This window comes from Osmerus mordax, chromosome 10, assembly GCF_038355195.1.
Source record: "Osmerus mordax isolate fOsmMor3 chromosome 10, fOsmMor3.pri, whole genome shotgun sequence".
Classification (NCBI taxonomy): Eukaryota; Metazoa; Chordata; class Actinopteri; order Osmeriformes; family Osmeridae; genus Osmerus; species Osmerus mordax.
The window spans coordinates 2,506,745-2,530,543 of record NC_090059.1 but is presented as its reverse complement, the minus strand read 5'-3'; the positions used below and the strand labels follow the sequence as shown (position 1 = coordinate 2,530,543).

At 46.2% G+C, this 23,799-nt stretch overlaps 1 protein-coding gene across 1 annotated transcript; it reads left to right on the top strand.

Annotated features, from left to right (window-relative positions):
* The first annotated feature begins 449 nt into the window (after positions 1-449).
* psme4b (proteasome activator subunit 4b) lies at positions 450-22,416 on the top strand. Its single transcript, XM_067245112.1, has 47 exons — positions 450-643; positions 1,893-2,033; positions 2,302-2,418; positions 3,352-3,396; positions 3,557-3,706; positions 4,407-4,470; positions 4,571-4,645; positions 5,064-5,186; positions 6,070-6,162; positions 6,278-6,456; positions 6,591-6,677; positions 7,229-7,415; positions 7,514-7,603; positions 8,080-8,144; positions 8,618-8,768; positions 9,236-9,334; positions 9,482-9,551; positions 9,999-10,066; positions 10,438-10,641; positions 10,819-10,976; positions 11,065-11,160; positions 11,235-11,290; positions 11,414-11,470; positions 11,615-11,670; positions 11,806-11,904; positions 12,048-12,110; positions 12,206-12,301; positions 12,579-12,710; positions 12,838-13,047; positions 13,210-13,346; positions 13,427-13,480; positions 13,816-13,945; positions 16,253-16,334; positions 16,428-16,581; positions 16,801-16,870; positions 16,962-17,087; positions 17,173-17,325; positions 17,443-17,547; positions 19,061-19,152; positions 19,325-19,456; positions 20,122-20,324; positions 20,412-20,497; positions 20,739-20,867; positions 21,396-21,551; positions 21,836-21,977; positions 22,058-22,191; positions 22,282-22,416. The coding sequence occupies exons 1-47, from the start codon at positions 450-452 to the stop codon at positions 22,414-22,416; spliced, it is 5,445 nt and encodes a 1,814-aa protein (XP_067101213.1).
* Positions 22,417-23,799: the final 1,383 nt, after the last annotated feature.

Genomic DNA, 23,799 nt, shown 5'->3' with positions numbered 1-23,799 from the left:
GGGAATTAATCTTGTTAGCTGGCTATCCTGTTAGTGTCTCCATCTTTACAGATTAACCTCTTAATACACTCACACTGGTAGCTGGGATTTGTAGTTGAGAGGATGTAGGATAGAAGAAGACGGTATAACACTTGCAGACATCTATCACTAAAGACATATGTGTTTGTGTCATGCGTTCCGTTGAAAGGCGCGACGTGGACACAAACAGCCTAGGTGTACCAGAGCAGCAGGGATGCAGGTTGCGGAGGTCACGGGCAAAAGAGCTTGCGCTTAGCCTTTATTTTAATTAGCGTGTGACACACTTTTGCTTTTGTCCTGTAGCCTACGGTGATACCCTACCGGATCTCGAACAGGGATTATGCTGAGTAAGACTTGGAGCTTCGAGGGAAGCAAAAAAAGACCCTTTGAGTCACTCCGTCGAAAACTGTAGGAATATCTCTCAAACGACGATGACGGACCAGGCCGACCCCCCTGACTTCGTCCCTCAGAAAGAGATTGTTTACAACGGCCTGCTGCCGTACGCAGACCGTCTGGACCACGAGGCTGCTCGGCTACTGGCCGAGATAAAGGCGAACCTGGCCCGGGCAGTCATGGTCAGAGAACTCTGGCCCGGTGTCTCTTTCTGGACAAGGAAACTATTTGCGTAAGTAGAGGCGTGGATGCTGGTCTAGTATAGGGAGTCAGGTGGCTGAGCGGTGAGGGAATCGGGCTAGTAATCCGAAGGTTGCCAGTTCGATTCCTGGTCATGCCAACTGACTTCACCCTACTTGCCTCGGGGGAATGTCCCTGTACTTACTGTAAGTCGCTCTGGATAAGAGTGTCTGCTAAATGACTAAATGTAAATGTAGTATAGCCTCCATCATTGGTAGACTGCATAAATTAAGACTAAATGTCTAACTTTAATCTATTAAATAATGACACATGGATTATATATCTAAATTGAATTGAAATTACCCCGTAAGCATGTCCTATCTGCTACTCATAACAATTGTTGATATCACGGTGACCTGGCCCTGTTGTTTAATCCCATTTTGTTGACCAACAAGAAGATTCAAGAAATCTAGGAAATGTTGAAATGTTTTTTTAGGATACCCTATAGGTTAAGGTAACCACCGTATAATATCAATTATATAAGCATTGAATTGAATCCTAATTCTACAGTATGACTTCACGTAGAAGTTCAGCCATTGTTTTATGAAGGTTTCACATTGGCCTCCAGCTCCTCATCCCATTAGCGGCAGTGACGTTGTTTATGTCTAGCCAGTTAATGGGTCACCTGCTAGTGCTTCAGCAGGAAGCGATCAGTCTTCATTTTCCCCCTATTAGAAAACCTTTGTAGGCCTACTGTTTTAGCGTGTGCGTGTGTGTGTACCTTGTTTCCCTTCCATCACTTAAATCCTGCCCAGTTTTCCTCAAGTACACAGACAGTGCTTTAAATGTGAGTTCATGTTTAATCTCCACACAACTCCTTTCCCTCCCCCTCTCTTTCTATCCCTCCCTCCCTATTTTCCCCCATCTCTCTCTCTTTCTCTCCCCCCCTTTCTCTCCGCCTCTCTCTCTTTCCGCCCTCTCTCTCTATTGCTCTTTCTTCCCTCTCTCCCCTTCTCTCTCTATCTTTATTGCTCTCTCTTCTCTCTCTCCCTTTCTCTATCTCTCTCCCCCCTCTCTCTATTGCTCCCTTGCTCTCTCTCTATCCCTCTTTCTCTCCCCCCTCTCTATCGCTCTTTCCCTCCCTTTCTCCCCTTCTCTCTTTCTATTACTCTCTCTCTCTGCCTCCCTCTCTCTCCCTGTCTCTCTCTCTGCCTCTCTGCCTCCCTCTCTCTCCCTGTCTCTCTCTCTGCCTCTCTGCCTCCCTCTCTCTCCCTCTCTCTCTCTCTGTCTTTCCTTGGCAGGTTTCTGAAGCTGTATGGCCGCAGGTTCAGTAAAGAGGACCATATTGTGTTCATTAAGCTGATGTATGAGTTGGTCACTCTGCCCAACCTGGAGCCTCATATGATGCAGAGCTTTGCCAGGCTTCTGATCAACCTGCTCAAGTAGGCCTGCACACACACACACGACGCACACACACGCACACACAGGACTCACAACACACACTCACACACATACACACATATACACACAGCCCTTACAACACACACACACACACACACAAAGCCCTTACAACACGCACACACACACAAACAGACCTGACAACACACACACATACACACACACACAGACAGAGCCCTTACAACACACACACACACAGCCCTGACAGATCTCACAGTCTGGGGTCTGATGATTCACTTCATCCGCCGACAGGAAAAAGGAGTTGCTGTCACGGGATGACCTGGAGTTGCCATGGCGACCATTGTACGCGCTGTGTGAGAAGGTCTTACATTCTAAAACGGAACACCTGGGCCTTATCTGGTTCCCCAAGTACGTAGTGATACACACACACCAGTGGCAGCCGCTGGTCTTTCAAACAGGGGAAGCTCAGTTTCGGCCTACATCATATGCATTTTCAGTTCACTGGCTAGTTCACCCCTACGACACTAGCCTAGCCTACTGTATGAATGAATGAACAAACGATCTAACCAAAAAATATTTAAACCCGAAGTAAATATGGGAATTAGGTTCAACTGAAACAAGGAATGTGATGCATAATTGTATGAAATGTATGATGAAAATTGGCTAGCAATTTCGCCAAGCAAATACCAAGAAATAGGTTGCAGCCGTTTGTCTTTCAACTACAGTTGCAAAATCCGTGATGGGACTGAGCTTGAATAGCTTCGGCGACTTTTTATAGTACAAAATCGCTGTCAATCAAAAGGAGATGCAGTCTTTCGACAGACCCTCCGATCATCATGCGGAAGCCCAGCGTCCAGGCCAGCCCACTCCTCCATTCACCCCCAGAGACGCTGAGCGTCCAGGGCGGGACATTATCGCAGCATTTATCCGATGACCGTATAGTTTCGAAGCACTGAAAAAAACTGTTCAACGCAGCCCCATTGAAGTCCATGGAAGCTGAGCTTCAACAGGGAAATGCACTGTGGCGCTACGGGAATGTATGAGAAGGAAATCAGTTAGTCGACATGCTAATATATGTAGCTGATTCTGAAAGAACTCGTCTTCGATATGAACGTGTTCTAACGCATTTAAAATGTTAACACAATAGTAAATATTTGACCATGAATTTTTTGAAATGTTAAGGGAAGCTGAGCTTCCCTTGCAGTCTTAAAGAAATCGCCACTGACACACACACATCCCATCATCCTCATGCATGAACTAACACGTGGACTAATGGACTCTCCAATTCTCTCCATCATCTCTCCATCTGACCCTCCTTCTTTCTACCTGTTTGTTCCCCAGCTCTTTGGAGAACATGCTGAAAGCAATGGTGAAGAGTTGCAGATTGTGAGTTTTGTACAGTGATTGCAAGACACTTCATTAAAATAATACTCCTTCATATATTTACTGTAATGTCATACTGTGTGTCTGTGTGTGTGTGCGCGTCTGTGTACGTGTGTCTGGGTGTGCGTCTGTGTATGTGTGTGTGTGTGTGTGTGTGGACCAGGTATTTCCCTGCGTCCTCCACCCAGGAGATGCTAGATGAGTGGCGCCCCCTGCTGTGTGTGTTTGACGTGATCATGCAGAAGGCCGTCAGCTACATGGAGCTCTTCCTTCCCACCATCATGCCCCCCGAGGAGCACGCACAGGGCTTCAGGTGTGTGTAGGTGTGTGTGTGTGTAGGTGTGTGTGTGTGTAGGCGTGTATGTGTGTGTGTGTATGTTTGTGTGTATGTATGTGTGTGTGTATGTGTGTGTAGGTGTGTGTGTGTGTAGGTGTGTGTGTGCGTATGTGTGTGTGTGTGTGTGTGTAGGTGTGTGTGTGTGTGTGTGTGTGTGTGTAGGTGTATGTGTGTGTGTGTGTACGTGTATATATATGTGTGTGTGTGTGTGTGTATAAATGTGTGTGTGTGTCAACAACAGGAACAAACCTGTTCAATGAAGCGTCTTCAGTGGCATGTTCTCCTCTTTCATCTCTTTTCTCTTTGCTTGCTGCAAACTGTCCTCCAGAATGTGTTATTGAAGTCTTTCCTAGATTCTGCCACATTACTGTTGGGGCCTGTTCTAGATTTAGACACATTACTGAGTGTTGGGGCCTGTTCTAGATTTAGACACATTACTGAGTGTTGGGGCCTGTTCTAGATTTAGACACATTACTGGAGGTCACGCTCAGGAGTTGGAAGGAACTTTCCATGCAGTTTCCAATTCCAACATAGTTAGTCACAAGGCTTACCTGAATTTTCCAAGACTATTTGTCTTATTTCGAAATCCATGAGGGAGTGTCAGTGAGAGCACATAGTTGAAAAAAAATTGTGTATCTGATTGTGTGTGTGTATGTGTGTGTGTGTGCTCTTTAAGGTTGTGGTTTGATGAGTTGATGAGCCTGTGGGTATCAGTCCAAAGTCAGCCCAACTGGGAAGGGGTGAGTTCAACACACACACACACACACTCTAAAACCATGCACACACACAAACAAAAGAATGTTCCCCCACAAACACTCAACAGTTGATTTGTGTCTCCAGTGTCTTGTGAACCTGTTTGCGCGTTTGGCCAATGACAATATTGGCTATGTGGACTGGACCCCTTATATCCCCACTGTGAGTAAAACTTCTGTGTGTGTGTGTGTGTGGTTGTGTGTGTGTGTGTGTGTGCGTGTGTGTGTGTGTGTGTGTGTGTGTGTGTGTGTGTGTGTGTGTGTGTGTGTGTGTGTGTGTGTGTGTGTGTGTGTGTAAATGTGTGTGTGTATCTGTGTTTTGAGGGTTGGTTTTTCATTCCGCTTTTAATCTGTCTGGGTTGTGTGAGTGTGTGTATGTGTGTATGTGTGTGTATGTGTGTGTGTGTGTATGTGTGTGTGTGTGTGTGTGTGTGTGTGAATGTGTGCGTGTGTCTGTATTTTGATGGATTGTTTTTTATTAAATCTTTCACCTGTCTGGGTTGTGTACGTGAGAGTATGTGTATTTTGAGGGGTCGGTTTTTCATTCCATTTGTAACCTGTGGTGTGTGTGTGTGCATTAGATCTTCACGAGGATCCTGCGCAGTCTGAACCTGCCTGTTGGGGTCAGTCAGATGGTGGCTCCTCGATACCTCACCAACTCCTACGACATGGGTTACCTGGTGGTGTGGATCACTGCCCTGCTGGTACTGCTCTGCACCCTGGGGGAAGATAACTGATGGAGGAGGAGGATGATGAGGGGGAGGATTGATGAAAAGGATGATGATGAGAAGGATGATGATGAGGATGAAAAGGATGAGGGGAAGGAGGATGATGATGATGAAAAGGATGAGGGGGAGGAAGATTATGATGAGGATGAAAAGGATGAGGATGAGGATGATGATGAGGATGAAAAGGATGAGGGGGAGGAATATGATGATGAGGATGAAAAGGATGAGGGGGAGGAGGATGATGAGGATGAAAAGAATGAGGGGGAGGATGATGATGAGGATGAAAAGGATGAGGAGGAGGATGATGATGAGGATGAAAAGGATGAGGGGGAGGAAGATGATGATGAGGATGAAAAGGATGAGGGGGAGGAAGATTATGATGAAGATGAAAAGGAGGAGGAGGAGGATGATGATGAGGATGAAAAGGATGAGGGGGAGGAGGATGATGATGAGGATGAAAAGGATGAGGGGGAGGAGGATGATGAGGATGAAAAGGATGAGGGGGAGGATGATGATGAGGATGAAAAGGATGAGGAGGAGGATGATGATGAGGATGAAAAGGATGAGGGGGAGGAGGATGATGATGAGGATGAAAAGGATGAGGGGGAGGAAGATTTTGATGAGGATGAAAAGGATGAGGAGGAGGATGATGATGAGGATGAAAAGGATGAGGGGGAGGAGGATGATGATGAGGATGAAAAGGATGACGGGGAGGAGGATGATGATGAGGATGAGGGGAGGATGATGATGAGGATGAAACGGATGATGATGAGTAGGATGGTGAGAAAAAGGATGTCGAGGATGATGATGATGATAGTGATCATAATGACGGTTTGAACCCTGACCTGTGTCCCTGTAGGGTGGGCCAGGGAACCCTGCGCAGAAACAGCTGAGCTGTCTGTTAAACAGTATCGCTTCCTATTACCACCCCTCCAATCATGGACGCTGGCAGGTCTGACCTCACACACACACACAAACACACACACCCCTGCCACACCAAAACACATTGACCCAGCAGAGGGCATATGTTGATGCCAGTGTGTGTGTGTGTGTGTGTGTGTGTGTAGTCTCATCTGATGAGGCTCCTCCAGCGGCTGCCGGCCAGCGTGGTTCGTCGTGTCCACCGTGAGCGCCACGCCCAGCCGTCCTGGATCACGCCCGTCCCAGATCAGCAGAAACTGAGCGACGCTGACCTGCACCACTTCTCCCTCAGTCTCAGTGGAGCCGCCCTGCTGGCCATGTTCAGGTACTGCTGCTGGCATAGATACATACACTCAATACACATAGGATCAAATTGACAAATATATATCAAGATAACTGAAGTGAGCTAATGAAGGGCTGTTGGGTGTCTTGCATGTGCCCCCTGCTGGTGGCTGGCAGTAAGACAGGCAGTATGGACGCTGCTTACGCACTGCAGAACCTGGCTCTCCTCACCCCTCAGCTCACCATACCTCCCGTACTGGAGAAGTGAGTTGTGTGTGTTGTGTGTGTGTGTTGTGTGTGTTGTCTGTGTGTTTGTGAGGGGGTGTAACGCTAATGACGATGCTATTTATAGACATTTCTACTTTAGTTTACAATCAACGGTTACAAACAGTTACAATATACCCTAATTGATAACTAATCTTGTCATGTAAATAATCATTGCATGCAGCATAAAGGGTTAGGCTTTCTAACCCTACAGCGAGTTATTTCTATACCGAAAAACTAATGTAATGTACATCTGTGTGGTTTAATGTACATGTACGTTGTCTAATATATATCTTTGTGGTCCATTGTGTTTGTGTGTATGTGTGAATGTGTATGTGTGTTTGTATGTGTGTCTATGTATGCGTGTATATGTGTGTGTGTGTGTGTGTATGTATATATGTGTGTATATGTGTGTGTATGTGTGTGTGTATATATGTGTGTATGTGTGTGTGTGTATGTGTGTGTGTGTATATGTGTGTGTGTGGATATATGTGTATGTGTGTGTGTGTGTGCATGTGTGTGTGTTCGGGGCGTCCCTGCTGTGTCTGTAGAACGTATGCTGCTATGCAGACTCTTACTGAACCTCACACGCTCACGGCGACCCTCAGCTGCATGATTGGGATGGCTCGCAGCCTCATCTCCGCCGGCAACCATTACCCAGAAGGCCGCACACACGTTCTCCCGCTGCTCATGGGAGCGTTGCCCGGGGTCGATCCAAACGACTTCAGCAAGTGCATGGTAGGTGTTACACCAGGGGCGAGCAAATTACTCCTCCAGCAGTTTCTGCCTGGTGTGATTTATAGTGTCTCCCTCCTTCTCTCTCTCTCTCTCTCTAGATAACATTCCAGTTTATCGCCACCTTCACCACTTTGGTGCCTTTTGTCGACTGCTCGTCTGCTCCCTCTCAGCACACTGACCTCACAGAGGTAAACACACACACAGCATCACTCAGATCTGACACACATATCTGATATATGTGACATATGTGTAACTCACGTAATAAAAAAGTTGGGAGCTGACATTAGCTAACGTAACACCATTAGCTGCATAGCGTTCTGTGGCCTGTCTCGCCATTGTTAATCACAAGCAAACTTTTAGTGAGGGGTGAAGAGTTTCCAAACCCTAAACTGCCTAAAAAAGAAAAAGTTCACAATTTCCTTCTCCAACCTGACACACACACTCACACACCCTTGCTGACTCTCACACACACACTCTCATTCAGACACACACACCCTTACTGACTCACACACACACACTCTCATTCAGACACACACACCCTGACTGACACACAACCCCCCCCCCCCCCCCCCCCGCCCCCCCCCCCCACGCCCCCCCATTAGACAAGCGCACAGATACACATAAACACAGACATTGACTCGAGCTTTGTCTCCTCTGGTGTCAGATTGAGAGAGAGCTGTGTTTTGCCTCTGCTGAGTTTGAAGACTTTGTTCTCCAGTTCATGGACAGGTACAGTCCCAGTAGACAGGCGCACACAGTGAGCTTCTGCTAGTCATAGAGGGGAGATGGTAATGGAGAGTTTGAGGGGGGAGATGGTCATTCAAAGTTTATGGACAATATTTCAATTCAGTTACTTAATGTCATTTCTAATGCTTCTACGATCTCAAATTGTTTACTTGTTTGTAAATTAGCAGAACAGCAACAAAGTGTGTTTGAAAATGTGTGGGTGTATGTGTGTGTGTGTATGTATGCGTGTGTGTGTATGTATGCGTGAGTGTGTACGTATGCGTGTGTGTGTATGTATGCGTGTGTGTGTATGTGTGTGTGTATGTATGTGTGTGTGTGTATGTGTGTGTGTATGTATGCGTGTGTGTGTATGTATGCGTGAGTGTGTATGTGTGTGTGTATGTATGCGTGAGTGTGTATGTGTGTGTGTATGTATGCGTGAGTGTGTATGTGTGTGTGTATGTATGCGTGTGTAGGTGTTTTGCTCTGATAGACAGCAGCACCCTGGAGCAGACTCGTGGGGAGACAGAGACAGACACGCAGACCCAGCTGGAGAGCCTGGTGGAGCTGGGCCTGTCCTCCACCATCAGCACCATCCTCACACAGTGCTCCCGCCCCATCTACAGGGTACACACACACTCTGGACCACACACACACACTCTGGACCACACACACACACTCTGGACCACACACACACACACCGGAATACACACCCACTGGAACACACACACACACACACTCTGGAACACACACACAAACACTGGAACACACACACACTCTGCAACACACACTCACCCACTGCAACACACGCACACACTACTCTGGAACACACACACACAAACCCATACACACTATGACACGTGCACACACACACACACACACTATAAGAACCCCGCCCCGTCCACACACATGTACTTATGCTCACACACACACACAGACACACACACATCTTTAAACCCCAATTCTATAAAGAATCCTTTCACATGACCTGATAAGAATCAGTAGATGTCAACAGTCTGTGAGGTTGAAGTGACATTTAAATCTATTGAGCTGCTATTCCTGCCCTTGGTTCTGGTTCTGACTGGATGGTTTAGGTGGCTTTGGAGAAGGTGTACAATTTTGCCACAACGAACATCTTTGAGACGTGTGTGTCTGGCCGGATGGTGGCGGACATGTGTCGAGCAGCAGCCAAGGTGCCTGGACTTTTCTAGTTCTTCTACCTGCAGATTACAGTCATATTGGCCATTAACAATTGTCTGACCGTGGTTGTGCATGCATGCATCATATGTGTATGCTTACATGAGTGTGTGTCTGTGTGGCATGTGTTTGTGCGTTTGCAGTGTCATCCAGCAGAGTCTCTCAGACTGTTTGTCCCTCACTGCTGCAGTATCATCCTGCACATCACTGCCAGTCAGTACCGTGTGTTTTTCGTGTATTAGACTGTCTAGTACAGATACTTGTGTGTTGTCCATTGTGTATTTGTTAGTTGCTAATACTTTTATTTGCTTTTACTTTTGTGTATTTGTTAGTGTATGGTAGTTTGAAGCGTGTTTACATTTAGTCATTTAGCAGACACTCTTATCCAGAGCGACTTACAGCAAGTGAGGGACATTTCCCGGAGGCAAGTAGGGTGAAGTGCCTTGCCCAAGGACACAACGTCATAGTCACGCCAAGGAATCGAACCGGCAACCTTCTGATTAATAGCCCGATTCCCTAACCGCTCAGCCATCTGACTCCCTGTGTTCATGTATTAGTGTGTATTTGTGTGCATGTTTGCATGTGTGTGTGTGTGTATCAACCTATATTTATGTATGTGTGTGTATCAATGTGCATTTCTATGTGCATGTGTGTTCACAGATGAAGAGCTGTTAAATGAGGAGGAGATGGATAAGGAGCTGCTGTGGAATCTGCAGCTGCTCTCAGAGGTCAGACAAACATACCAGTTCTGCCTGACACACACACACATACACGTACACTTACACGTACACACATACACATTTACGCACACACATACACACACACATACACACATAGACACACACATTCAAAAACATACACACACATACACATACACCCCCCACACACACACATACACACACTACTAAGTAAATGACTGAACAAACTATTTTTGTGATTTAAGACTTAATCCCACAATTCCCAAGACATGTGTCATGGAAAGCTCTACAGAATGGTTCATCAATGTGTGTGTCTGTGTGCGTGTATGTGTGTGTGTCTGTGTGTGTCTGTGTGTGTGCTTGTATGGCTGTGCGTGTATGGCTGTGTGTGTGTGTCGCAGGTGACTCGTGTGGACGGGGACCAGCTGTTGCTGTACCGGGAGGATCTGGAGCAGATCCTGTGTGTGTGTGTGCGTCTGCGCTGTAAGCAGGCCTACACTCTGGCCTGCTGTCTCCTGGAACACACACTCCGCTCTCTGTCGCTCACGTACCCCACTGAATACCGCAGCACACCTGGGGGCTTTGACACACACCTCCCTATACGGGTACACACACACACACACACACTCAATACACACCTCCACATATGAGTACACATGCACACACTCAATACACATACAGGACGTACAGACACATTCAACCATTTAAACTAACTTAGCTAAACAAACCCTTTGTTTATCAGTACAAACTGTAGCATTGTGTCTCTCTCTCTCCCTGTGCAGGACTGGGGCAGGGCTGGGGATGTAGCTGCACTGGGGGTGTGTTGGCACGTGCCCAGTAAAGAGGAGGAGGATTTTGTCTTTCAGCTCTTGTCCTGCCTTCTACAGCCTGAGCTCCAGCGAATCAGAGATCATGTCTCTGGCCAGCAACCAATGAGCAGGTCAGCTCTCCTTCAGATTATCTCAGTTCTCAATGTCTTCTGAAAATGCGATGGTGTTCAAACGCATGGTTGCACCTTTTGACCACAGGGAGGAGCTGTTGCAGAGTTTGGCCATTGTGCAGCATTGCCTGCTGGGAACTGGAAGCATGCTGCCTCCTCTGGACGGACCAGCTGTCCCTGACCTGTAAGACACACACACACACACACACACACCTCACCATGTGTTATATGATGGTCATTATACTTATTTATTCTCAGAGTTCCCACCATGGTGAGCCTGGAGGAGATAAAGCTTCACATTGGAGTGGACTATGGTGAAAACACACACACACAGACACACAGAGACACACACACACACTAGAAGCCTTGGTGTTGCAGCTCTCCTAGTGTTGTGTACATGCTGAGTTGGCTGTGTGTGAATGTTTCTTGTTCTCCAGATGCCTCCAGGGAGAGCTACAGAGAGACCATGTGCAAAACCATGAGATTACTGCTGCGTAAGTGACAGCCAGCATGTGGGCCGCCTGCCCAAGCACTGCGCAGCATCACTTCACACTCCCTGAAAGGCCGTGATGGGTTCTGTTTTGACTTCCGATCTCACCTGGATTGGTCCGTCCCCCCCCCTCTTCTCTACCCCTTAGATCACATTCTGGAAAATTCAGAGGACGACACCAAGTCCCTGTTTGCCATTATAAAGGTGCACACCTTGTCATGAGTTAGTGTGTTTCTGGATGTGTGTTTCGTAAGGGGGGGTGCTCCAAATACAAAAGAGCCCCCATCTCCATGTCCCGGTTTATACAGTGTGTGTGCGTGTGCATGTTTGTGTGTGCAGATCATCAGTGACCTTCTGTTTTTCCGGGGAACGCACAAGAAGGAGTTTGACTCCCGCTGGAAAAGCTTCACACTCGTCAAGAAGTCCATGGAAGACCGGGTGAGGCAACGTGTCGACACACACACCAGAAACACACACACACACACACACACCAGAAACACACACACACCAGAAACACACACACACCACAAACACACACACAGCTCAGCGGCACAGCTCAGCTATTGTGTTTCTCTCTGTAGCTCCATGGGAAGAAGCAGCACATTCGCGCTCTGCTCATCGACAGAGTGTTGCTGCAGCACGAGGTCAGTTGGTTAATGGTGATCTATGATGGTCAAGTGTTGGCTGTGTAGGGGTGTTGTTCTGTAGTAAGTTGTGTGTAACTAGCGGGTGTGTTCAGATGAGGAAGCTGGTTTGCGAGGGCTGTGAATACAAGATGGTCCACCAGGAGCTGATGAGCGATCTTCTGCTCCTGTCTACGAGCACCTATAGTCAGGTAGCCACACACACACACACACACAAACAAACACACACACACAAATCCTTACATCGCTACCTCTAGAACTCTAGTATATTCACCCAGCCTGTGTGTGTGTGTGCGTCCGTGCGTGCGTGTGGTGTGTGTGTGTGTGTGTGTATGTCCGTGTATGTTGTGCGTGTATGTGTGCGTGTGTGTATGGTATGTGTGGGTGTGTTTGAGTGGTGTGTATGTCTGGTGTGTGTGTGGGATGTGTGTGTGTGTGTGGTGTGTGTGTGTGTGTCTGTGTGTGTAGGTGCGTAGCAGGGCCCAGGCTGTGCTGATGGCTGCATTGGGAACCTTCACTCTCTCCTACAGAGATGTGGCTCCCCGGATTCTCAAACTGCTCTCTCCACAACACACCTCAGGGACACAGCAGCAGTTCAAGGTACAAAACACACGCACATACACACACACACATACACACACATACACAATGCACATACACAATGCATATACACGCACACAGACACACTCACATGAGACTGTCCAGGAGTGATGCTGTGTTTCTCCAGGGCGCGTTGTACTGTCTGCTGGGGGTGTACGGGGGGGTGTGTCTGGCCAATGTGAGAGACTGGGACTGTGTCGGGGAGGTGTGGCCGGCTCTGGTTCGCTGTGGTCTCTCTCCTTCCATGACCCTGGAGAAGCCCTCCATTGGACGGCTCCTTGATGACATCACAGACAAGATCCACCGGCAGCACGAGACGATAGGCCTTCACTTTACGGTGTGTTACACACACACACACACCATGCACACATCATACACCATACACATACTGTACACACATGTACACACGTACACACACCACACACGCCATACACACACACACGATACACATACTGTTAGTGTCTGATTTGCTCCCCTCTGTGGTCACGGTCTCTTCCAGGTGTCTGACAGCTGCGTAGAAACAGCCAATGAGATCTTTGCATCTCAAATCCCCGCCCCCAGCTTGGAGGCACCGACCAAACAGGAGCTGAAGGAGGGGCTTCAGCGTCAGCGAATCAGAAACCTGGTGGCCGTCAGGTTAGCATGCAAATACACTCACCTCCTCACACACTCAAACACACTCACACACGCTCACACGCACATCTTGTCTTCTGTAGGAAGTATGAGAAGCTTGTCAACGAGCTCCTGGACTGCCTTGAAGACAAAGACCTGTGAGTGTTGGTTGTGTGTATTTTTGTGAACGTGTGTGTGTGTGTGTAGGTGTACTGTTTGGGAGTTTTGGAGAGACAGAATAATTTTTAATTTTCAGTTACAGCCCCTTTCCTCCACAAGGACATGTAAGTGAAGACAAATGGAGTTACAGAAACAGCCCTTCCTTAGCCCATGACTTCAATAACTTCATGAAATGGTCATAAAGTGCCAATTTGCATCATTAGACATGGCTGCCCTCAGGGTTTGTGGATGGGATATAGAAATGATTTTGTCTTGGTGTATATGGATGTTGTACGTGTGTTCTGTCAAAGAATCTGTGTGTGTGTGTGTTCAGGCCGTGGAAGTTTGAGCACATGGCTACAGACCTGCTCTCTCTTCAACTGAGAGACGACCACCCCCTCCCTCCGGATGCTATCCTGTACTTCACACAAGGCCTCACGCACGACTCACTCAGCATACGCAAGGTGTCTGTCCCTGTGTGTGTGTTTGTGTGTGTGTGTACGTGTTTGTCCAGTGGTTCCTCTAGGATTTTTTTTTTGCAGGCAGGTATGTCCAAATCCCCCCCCCCCCCCCCCCCCCAGCCAAAACAAAGTTCTAACCCTATATTTCGGAGCAGGATAATGTAATAGTCTAATAGCTGTAATGTCATATTGCACAGATTTTCGGCCTATTTCCCCTACAGCAATACGGTTAGGCTACTTAAAGACAGCTTCAACACACTCATAAAGTATGTTCTAAATGGCATAAATTCTGCCAATTAATAATTCACAAATTAGCCGTTTCATCAATAAAATACGCACATTTTCAGCAACTACACTGCCCATTTCTCATCACATTTTAATTCAGATGCTGATTTACATGTACTGTTTAGCTGAAATATTAATTGTAAAAACTTACAGCAATGGTGGTCAAAGGATTCTGTTCATCCTGTTTATCACGGCAACCCCGCCCCTGACGCAAGCGGTTCTTACAGTTTTTCTCGATTGGTTACACACATTTTCTGAATGCATACCTCATACTCTCAGAACTCTACACACAAATCAAAAAATCACACACACAATGGGCAAAACCCCTCACTTCTCCTTTGTTTTCAAATGACAAACACAAACCATCATATGAATAGACATTTATAAGAACCATTTGAACACTGATGTGCTCAATGTAAAACACTATGATAAATGGAAAACACTTCTTCTTCTTCATTCATCATAGTGAGTTAGGCCTTTTTTTGTTCAGTGTTACACTTACTACAGACAGTACATATATAAGTGTGTTGTAAAATATTTGAGAATATTGTTTTTATACTCAGAACACAGAAATACACTGTAACAAATATATTTTACGTATTTTTCCCAGAAAAACAATGTACACAGTGTACATCCCAACCAACACAAAGTTGCACATACAGTGGTCTACATACAAAACAACAGAATAATTTACTGTATAGTTTATACAGTTACATTATTATTATTTTTCTTTGTATTTGCGTAATGTTATGGCGTTATTTTCTAGGACCATGTTCATGATTTCAGTTTCCTGTTCAGGAGACAGAAGATGTTCCCGACCACCTTGTGTTGGTAATCTTTCAGTTCTGCCAAACAAATAGTAAAATACTGTAAATACTGTGTAGGAATACAAAGTAGGAATACATTTCTCATATACTTGAAACATACTTTATTTTTACAGTCCTACAGAACAGTCCACAGGCAATACTGTACTACTGTACTCATTGAGTACTGTATTGATATTCAGTAGGCCTACTGCAATTTTGTAGTGAGAGTAGATTTCTTACCTATTCTCATTTCGGAAAGTCCGGATGATGGATGCTACAGTGTAGCTGTTCAAATTTGGCTGTACTCTTTGCCCAGAATCCCTCATTGTTAGACCATGGTTGACCGCATGGTCAACCAAAGCGGCTCGGATATTCTCAGAGATTATGGTCCTTGGCCTTCCTCATCCTCGTCCTCCCTGTCCTCCTCCTCTTACTCTCACTCATCTGCCTCTGTTTCCAATGTTGGCATCCATTGCTCAAAAACAGAAGAGGTCACCTGTTGCCCTTTTATGCTAAAGCTCTGATTGCTAATTGTAAAACTGTGTGACAGGTGTTTGTCCATGCGATGAGTCAGTGTGCGTATTTGAATGTCAGTGTGTTCCTTGTGAAAACAAAAGATTTTCTTCATGAAAATTGTGCCAAATGCAGAGAATTGTGTGTAGTGTTTTGAAAAAAGTGTGTTTTAGAACTGCAATTTGAGTGTAAAGCAGGAATTGTGCTTGTAGTTTAGCAAAATTGGTTCATGGGGTTGGTGCATGAGTTACATGTTGTGGTCATTGTGTCTCTAGTACCAGTATTTGTGTGTAAACAATTGAGAAAAACTGTAATACTGACCAATCACAGCCAATGGGGTATCAGTAACTATCCGAAATTACGACGGATAGTTCGAAAATTAAGGAGGTGCACGTCGAGCTCTCCGGGGCTCTCCGAAGGCTCTCGGAGAGCTTGGAAAGGGCGTTCCCCGTAGAGGAGGGCGTTCCCATTTGTCCGTTTTTTTTTAAACGGAGAAGCATATATCGGCCTTTAACAATCACTGCTGATAGACGGCCTTTTGTACAGCCCTATTTCTGATACCGTGGCGGCAGAAATTTGCGGGTCACGGCAAAATCAACATAGAGGAAACACTGGTGTCTACATTTTGTGGTCTGTCTGGGTAGCAGACTGGGAGCAACATGAAGGACTTGTTTACAAAGTGTCAGTTTCTCCTCCTGTCCCCTAGGTGGCCATCTGCACTGTAGCTGCCATTTTAAAACAGCTGAAGAGACCACGCAAGAAAGTGTCTCTGAAGCCCCCGGACATCAGTGAGTAAACACACAGCTCAATCAAGTGAACAGACACGTGCCGTCATTGAGTCTAAGTTATACTGGGACGATTGTGTGTGTGTGTGTGTCTAGGTGGTGTAGTCGACTCCGAGCATCTGTGTGTGGGAGACAGGGATTCAAACCGCTGGATACAGTATGACAGCAACAGGCTCCCCCTCAGCCAGGAACAGTGGAACTCTCTGAACTATGTGGAGAAGACTCACTGGGGCTATTACACATGGCCTAGGTAAGACTGACTGGCTAGCTGGCTGGCTGATTGACTGACTGATTGACTAACTGACTGATTGACTGGCTGACTGATTGACTAACTGACTGATTGATTGACTGGCTGACTGATTGACTAACTGACTGACTGATTGACTAACTGACTAGCTGACCGACTGATGATTGTCCACTCATCCATGTGTCCATCCATCCCTCCTGTGGACCCTGGTCATGTGAACAGAGAGATCGTCATCTATGCACCTTATGTAGAACAGCCCAAGGAAGCCCTGGAATATGAGGAGATGTGTGAGGTACACACACACACACACACTCTTGTGTGGGTTACCATAGTAGTCTCTACATTAATTTACATGTGTGAACTGTATGTGCGTGTGGTCTCAGGGTGAGAAGATCATCTATGAACATTTCATAGACCCAGAGTTCATTGGCCAGCTGATTGAGTTTCTGTCTCTGGAGGATCGCAAAGGCAAGGACAGTTTCAGTCCTCGTCGATTCTGCCTGTTTAAGGTACACACTGTCTCAGATACACACACACTCACACGCGATCCTTGTGTGCTCTCCAACCATTTATGTTTCTGTATGTACCTGACAGGGGCTGTTCCGCAACTATGGCGATGCGTTCTTGTCATTGTTGTGGCCCCACCTGGAGCAGTTGGCTGGGGACTCTCACGAGAGCTCCCAGAGGTGTGTTTGTGAAGTCACAGCTGGCCTCATCAGGGGCAGTAAACACTGGAGCTACAGCAAGGTACACACGCACACACACACCACTCATTGAGCATTGTAGCCACCACTGTTGCGGTCTGATAATCCGTGCTTGTTTGTGTGTGTGTGTGTGTGTGTGTGTGTGTGTGTGTGCGTGTAGGTGGAGAACATGTGGAAGCTTTTGGGTCCTCTCATCCGGACAGCATTGTCCAACATCACCGTGGAAACGTACACAGACTGGGGCACCTGCATCGCGACAGCATGTGTACGTAAATACATAAAATATAGGGGCCCTGTTCCATAAAGCGAATTTTCGGAATAAGCCAGGCTTATGTCAGTTAGTCGGACTCATTTACAGTTCATTCAGTTCCATAAAGCCAGTTCAATTTAGTTCAAACCCAGTTACTATGGCAACTTATGCTGCGAAACTAACCTGGTCCGGGGCAGGCTAACTGTCAGGCTTGGCTTGTGTTGTTGCTTAACACTGACCCAACGGGAAAACGATGATTTACCAACGGACTATCTGGCGTGATGCCTTTTTTAAAATATAAAATAAAAATGTATGCATGCAACAATGATCAACAATGATTTCAGAATGATACAAACCTACATAGCCTACATTAAACGTATTACTATATGGTAGTTTGTGATATCAAAAGTTTAGGCTGATGCTACATATCTCATTCTAAATTATCCAGGTATAATTATCATAGCTACATAATACATAACAGTAGCCTACAATTGAACAATTAACCTAAATCCATAGCCTACATCTATTCTCTATTTTTCCGACACAAAAACCATGTTAAAAAGTTAAGTTTATTGAAGATGAAACTGGTTATTTCTTTCCTCTTGATGAATGGATTTATTTTCCAAAAGGAAACAAATGTAAAACTGCTATATAAACTTTAGAAGAGTCCTTTCAAATGATGTTTCTTTATTCCAAGTGTCTTTGTCTTGGCGTGGCCCGTCCACACGTTGACCCGATGACACGGTCAATGACTGTTTCCACACACACCTGCCACCCCCCGGGCTGGGTCACTGGTTTCTCATTGGAAAGGGACGAGTATGACGAGTTTTTGGGACACCCATGCAGACTAACACAATGTTAATAATAATATCATTATTAATTAATATAACGTAAATCTATATCACTATATTTAGAGCTCTTGTAGTTATTATCCAAAATAAATGAATGGCTCTTACACTACTGGATTATGTATTGGTTATTAGTTTAAAAAAAATAGCAATCTAAAAAACGTCAATTTAGATGTGTTTAGAGGGTGTATGTTTGTTTTTTTTGACCTTGACATATGTAGCCTATCGTTCATGTCAATCATGGCATGTCATTTTATTTTGATGAAGTGGTGGATGAGCTGTCATAGTACGTGTCATAAAGAGAACGTTCTTTCGGGAAGATATGATCCATGTTCTACCTCTCAGGATTCCTAAGAATAGGGTGCATCCACAATGATCTTGACTTCTGGAATCTGACTTGAATTAGGCAGATTGCGTGAACTAGAATTGGCCTTTATGGAACCGCTTTAGCCCCGACTGACTTGTTAGGTTAATTCAAGTCAGGTTTGGGTTCTTTAATCCCATCCTTTTTGAGCAGCCTTTATGGAACAGGCCCCAGGTATACATACATAGAATATACACACATATACGTATACACACTTAGAATATACACTTATAGGGTATACACACGTAAAGTATACACACGTTGTAAAGTCATGTGCAACACCCAGTTTAAGAGGCTGCGTGTGTGTGTGTTCCAGGTGGGCCGGGACCCCAGGAAGCTGCACTGGCTGTTTGAGCTGCTGATGGAGAGCCCCCTCAGTGGGGAGGGGGGGTCATTCAGGGACGCCAGGTCAGTGTGTGTGTGTGTGTGTTCACCTAAAATACCTTCTCCTCTCCTCCCCTCGACACGATTTCTAAAAGTAGGCTGAGCTGAGCTGTGAGATGTGGCACACATGACTATTTCATTACCCTTCGTTCCTCATCTCTCATGTCTCATCTCTCCTCTCCCCCCCCCCCCTCAGCCTGCTGTACGTGCTGCAGGGGGGGCTGGCCCAGCAGGAGTGGAGGGTTCCTGACCTGCTACACAGACTGCTGGCCTACCTGGAGCCCAAACTCACACAGGTGTACAAGAACGTGAGGGAGCGCATCGGCAGGTACACACACACTTAATATTAAATATCAAAGATCAGGTTTCTTTACTCTTTAATAAGTTCTTTCTTCGTTTTCTATTATATTTCATCACCAGCTTTCATAATCTTTAAGCTTGTAGCAGTTTTTACATTGGCCAAACAACCAAAACTTTGCCCCTTGATCTAATGGAAGAGGGTTAAACTGTATTGTATTAATGAATATTTGTATATTAATGTTAATATGAACCACACACGATGAAATTGTAGTTATTTGATTCAACAGGTTTAATTAGAATATAATTAAATAAAATTGATCTTTAATAACATTTCAAACAAATTAAATAAATTACAAGGCAAAGTGAAAGTTAAATCTTACCTACTACCAGATACCAGAGAGAAAAAGTAAGAGGTGAGGAAGGAGGAGTAGGAAAAGCCCTCAGGAGATCAAGAATCCACAGAACAATGCTTCATTATCCCCTCTTCCAAACTATTATCAGTAGATCAACCAATCAGATCACATCTTGACCCTTACTTATCAACATATGACTGCCAGTGCAACAGTGAGTCACACAATGGCAGGGCTGTCTTCCAGCCTACAATCTCAAGGGAATAGCAGTGGGTCCCAGCAGAAGTTCTTTGCTTTCTTTGCTGCCATCTAATCTTCCCTTCCTCTCTCTCCCTCCCCCCAGCGTGCTGACGTACATTTTCATGATAGACGTGGCGCTGCCCCACACGCGCCCTACCTGCTCCCCCCACGTGGCTGAGTTCACCAGCAGGGTCCTGGCCCGGCTCAAGCCCCTGACCTCGGAGCAGGAGATCCACAACCACGTCCGCGAGGAGAACCTCCAGGAGCCTGACGAGAAGACCCAGGCCATCAAACTTCTCAAGACAGGTGTGCCTCCACAGCGTCCCTGCAGGGCTGGGGGGAGGGGAGGTACCTGTGGAACCACGGTAACCCTTTCTTGTTTGTGTTCACCAGTGTTGAAGTGGTTGATGGCCAGCGCTGGACGAACCTTCACTACTCCTGTGGAACAGCAGCTGCAGCTTCTCCCCCTGCTCTTCAAGGTACACACATACACACACACACTTTGACACACACATACACTCCCACGCATAGACACAGACACACAGACACTCACATAGGCAGACACGCACGCACTTTCCCAAGACCCTGACAACTCAACCAAGACAGCGTCATTACACATTCATTTTAACTCTTCCCTAAAATTCCATTACTGTCTTCACCGACTCTAAATGATTTTTTAACGACTTCTTCTCTGGCCTCTCCGCCTGTGTCTCGGTCCAGATTGCCCCAGTGGAGATGGATGAGAACTATGATGAGATGAAACAGGATGCCCGCACCTGTCTCTCGCTCATGTCACAGGGTCTGCTCTACACGGAGCATATCCCCATAGTCCTGGCTGCTCTGCAGGAGGTAAACACACACACACACACACTCTTGCTAGAAGTAACTCACTCACCTGCTCACTTACGCAAACATTCTTCCACACAAACACGCACACACACACTCCTGCTAAAACTCAGAATCAGAATAACGTTGAGTTGCCAAGTAAGTGTACAAAAACAAGGAATTTACTTTGGTGGGCAGGTGCATACAGTAAACATAAAATAATCTTAAAAAGTGCATGTAGTCCTTAAATCTAGAATATAAAAATGTAAGAACTCACTACATACCCTACCACACACACACTCCTGCTAGAACTCACTTACTCCGACACCCAGCAACACACTTACACACACCTATTTGTTTTGCTCACATCACAGGCATCACAGGCCCTCCGCTCTTTGTGGAATTAGGATTCTCAAACTCTTCCTTTTCCTCCCTGTTTTACACCTTGATTTCTTACCCTCTCTCTTCTATCACTCTCTCCCCCCCTTCCTGTTGTCCATCCCTTCCCATCCTTCTCTCTCCACTTTTGTCCCGTTCTTCCCCTCCCTGCAGATGTCGTCCAATCGCTCGTGGCACGCGCGTCACTCGGTGCTGTCCTACCTGCAGATCATGGTGTTCTACAACCTGTTCACCATCCTGGCTCTGCCCACGCAGGTGCTCAGCATCCGGGCCCTTGTGCTGCAGCTGCTGCAAGACGAGCAGCTGGAGGTAACCAGGGTGACACCACCTCTCCCAGCAGGAAACACGATAGGCTAGGCATGACAGCAGCACTTGGGACTGTGTCAGATTATCATGGGATCTCCCTTCTCCTCTTCTCAACGTTGTCTTCTCCTCTCGTTCTTGCTCCACCATCCCTCCCCTCCCTTTTTGCCTCCTTTCTTTCTTTCCCTCTCCCTCTCTCTCTCCCTCTCCCTCTCCCTCTCTCTATCCCCCACTCTCTCTCTCTGTGTCTCTCGGTCTCCCTGTCTGTCTCTGTTCCTGTTGTGCTCCAGGTAAGAGACATGGCCGGGACCACCCTGAGTGGTTTCCTGCAGTGTCAGTTCTTTCCCCTGGACGTCAGTCTGCAGAGCCAGCTCCAGTCCCTCAGTCAGACCTCCCTCCCCAGGGCCAGGAGCAGAGAGCTTTCTTCCACAGGTGCACACACACACACACACACTCATAGTATTTGTGATTCACGATGTGATTTGAGGTTGAAACGTTGCGTGTGTGTGCAGACCTGGTTCGCCGCCATGCGGGAGTTCTCGGCCTCAGCGCCTGCATCCTGTCATGTCCGTATGACGTCCCTGTCTGGATGCCCCCGATCCTCATGGACCTTAGCAACCACCTCAATGACCCACAGCCCATAGAGGTACACACTGTTGCACCCAAGTAACTTGGTAACACACACACACACAATAGTCTATTATCTGGAACTAGCATTGTGTCTTATGCTTCGTAGTTGACGGTGAAGAAAACTCTGTCAGACTTCAGACGTACTCACCATGACAACTGGCAAAAGCACCGTCAGCGCTTCACAGATGACCAGCTGCTAGTGCTCACTGACCTGCTGGTTTCCCCCTGCTACTACGCCTAGACAGGTACAACCTTACCACAACATTACCACAACATTACCCTAACCCTGCTACTACGCCTAGACAGGTACAACCTTACCACAACATTACCACAACATTACCCTAACCCTGCTACTACGCCTAGACAGGTACAACCTTACCACAACATTACCACAACATTACCCTAACCCTGCTACTACACCTAGACAGGTACAACCTTACCACAACATTACCACAACATTACCCTAACCCTCCTACAACATCTAGACAGGTACAACCTTACCACAACATGACCCTAACCCTGCTACTACATCTAGACAGGTACAACCTTACTACAAACTTACCACATTACCCTAACCCTCCGACAACGTTTAGACAGGTAACAGAATGTTCCCACATTATCCTAATCATTCTACTGTCTGAGCATCTCCCTCAACATTATGTCAGTCGCCTAATCGCTACTTATGTAAAAGCACTAGAAGACACCTTTTCTCATCACTTACTATAGTCTTCTTAATGCACTTATCCTTGTCCTTTCTCTTTTGTCTCCTTCTCGCCTCTTAATCTCCTCAGCATTTCTCTCCAGACAACTGGATCAAAGTTGTAGTTTTTACTTTTAATGAAGAGCAAGAATCAAAGTGAAAATACAGAGTGGATGGAGAGTGGGTGGTGACAGGTGAACACTGGTGTGTATAGGGAGAGTGAGGGATTTAGTCAGTCTACTTGTTTAAACGTTTCTATTGTTACCTTCTGTTAATCCGTGAGCAACACAAATCCTTGCTCATTGACATGTTTCATTGTGTATATTAGTCATCCTGCACTGACATGATGATGTCAAAACTAATAAATTCAGTTAGCTTAATTTGGCCTCTTTAGATATGACAGAAAAATGACACTTAGCAGACTTCCAGTATTTGTTCAATGGACTTCACAGCTGTTTCAGTAACAAAATGTATGCCTTTGTGCTGTTAGTGTGTGCATGGGAGAACTGTTGGTTCGAAGCTAAATCATCTTGCTGCCATAGCATTTCACATATTGTGGTTGTGGCCCAACTATTGGTCCATTAAGCACTGTTAAACTAATATATGAAGACAACCTGGCTGACCAGACAAGACCACTAGTGTATGGTTAGTAAATACTCTCTGTTGTAAGAAGAAAAACAGGATAAGCCCAACAGACCAGACACCCTCCAGGATGTAGGCATCAAGAACATACGTGAACAGCATTACTGTTTAATACAAAGTACCTCAAGATCCTGGAATGTTCTGGAATAAAGAGTTCTGGAAAGCATAACCATGTCCACATGGCAAAGGATCCCACCTTGCCTGTGAAGCTTGGTGATGTTTGGACATGTGTGGCTGCTGTAGGAACAGGCTCCCTGTCTTCACTGATTAAGTGACTACTGA

Excerpts from the sequence above, each read along its gene's own strand:
- psme4b (XM_067245112.1), top strand. The coding sequence starts at position 450 with ATGACGGACCAGGCCGACCCCCCTGACTTCGTCCCTCAGAAAGAGATT. Across the intron at positions 644-1,892 it reads TGGACAAGGAAACTATTTGC|GTTTCTGAAGCTGTATGGCC; the intron begins GTAAGTAGAGGC and ends TTTCCTTGGCAG. Across the intron at positions 21,978-22,057 it reads CAGAGAGCTTTCTTCCACAG|ACCTGGTTCGCCGCCATGCG; the intron begins GTGCACACACAC and ends GTGTGTGTGCAG.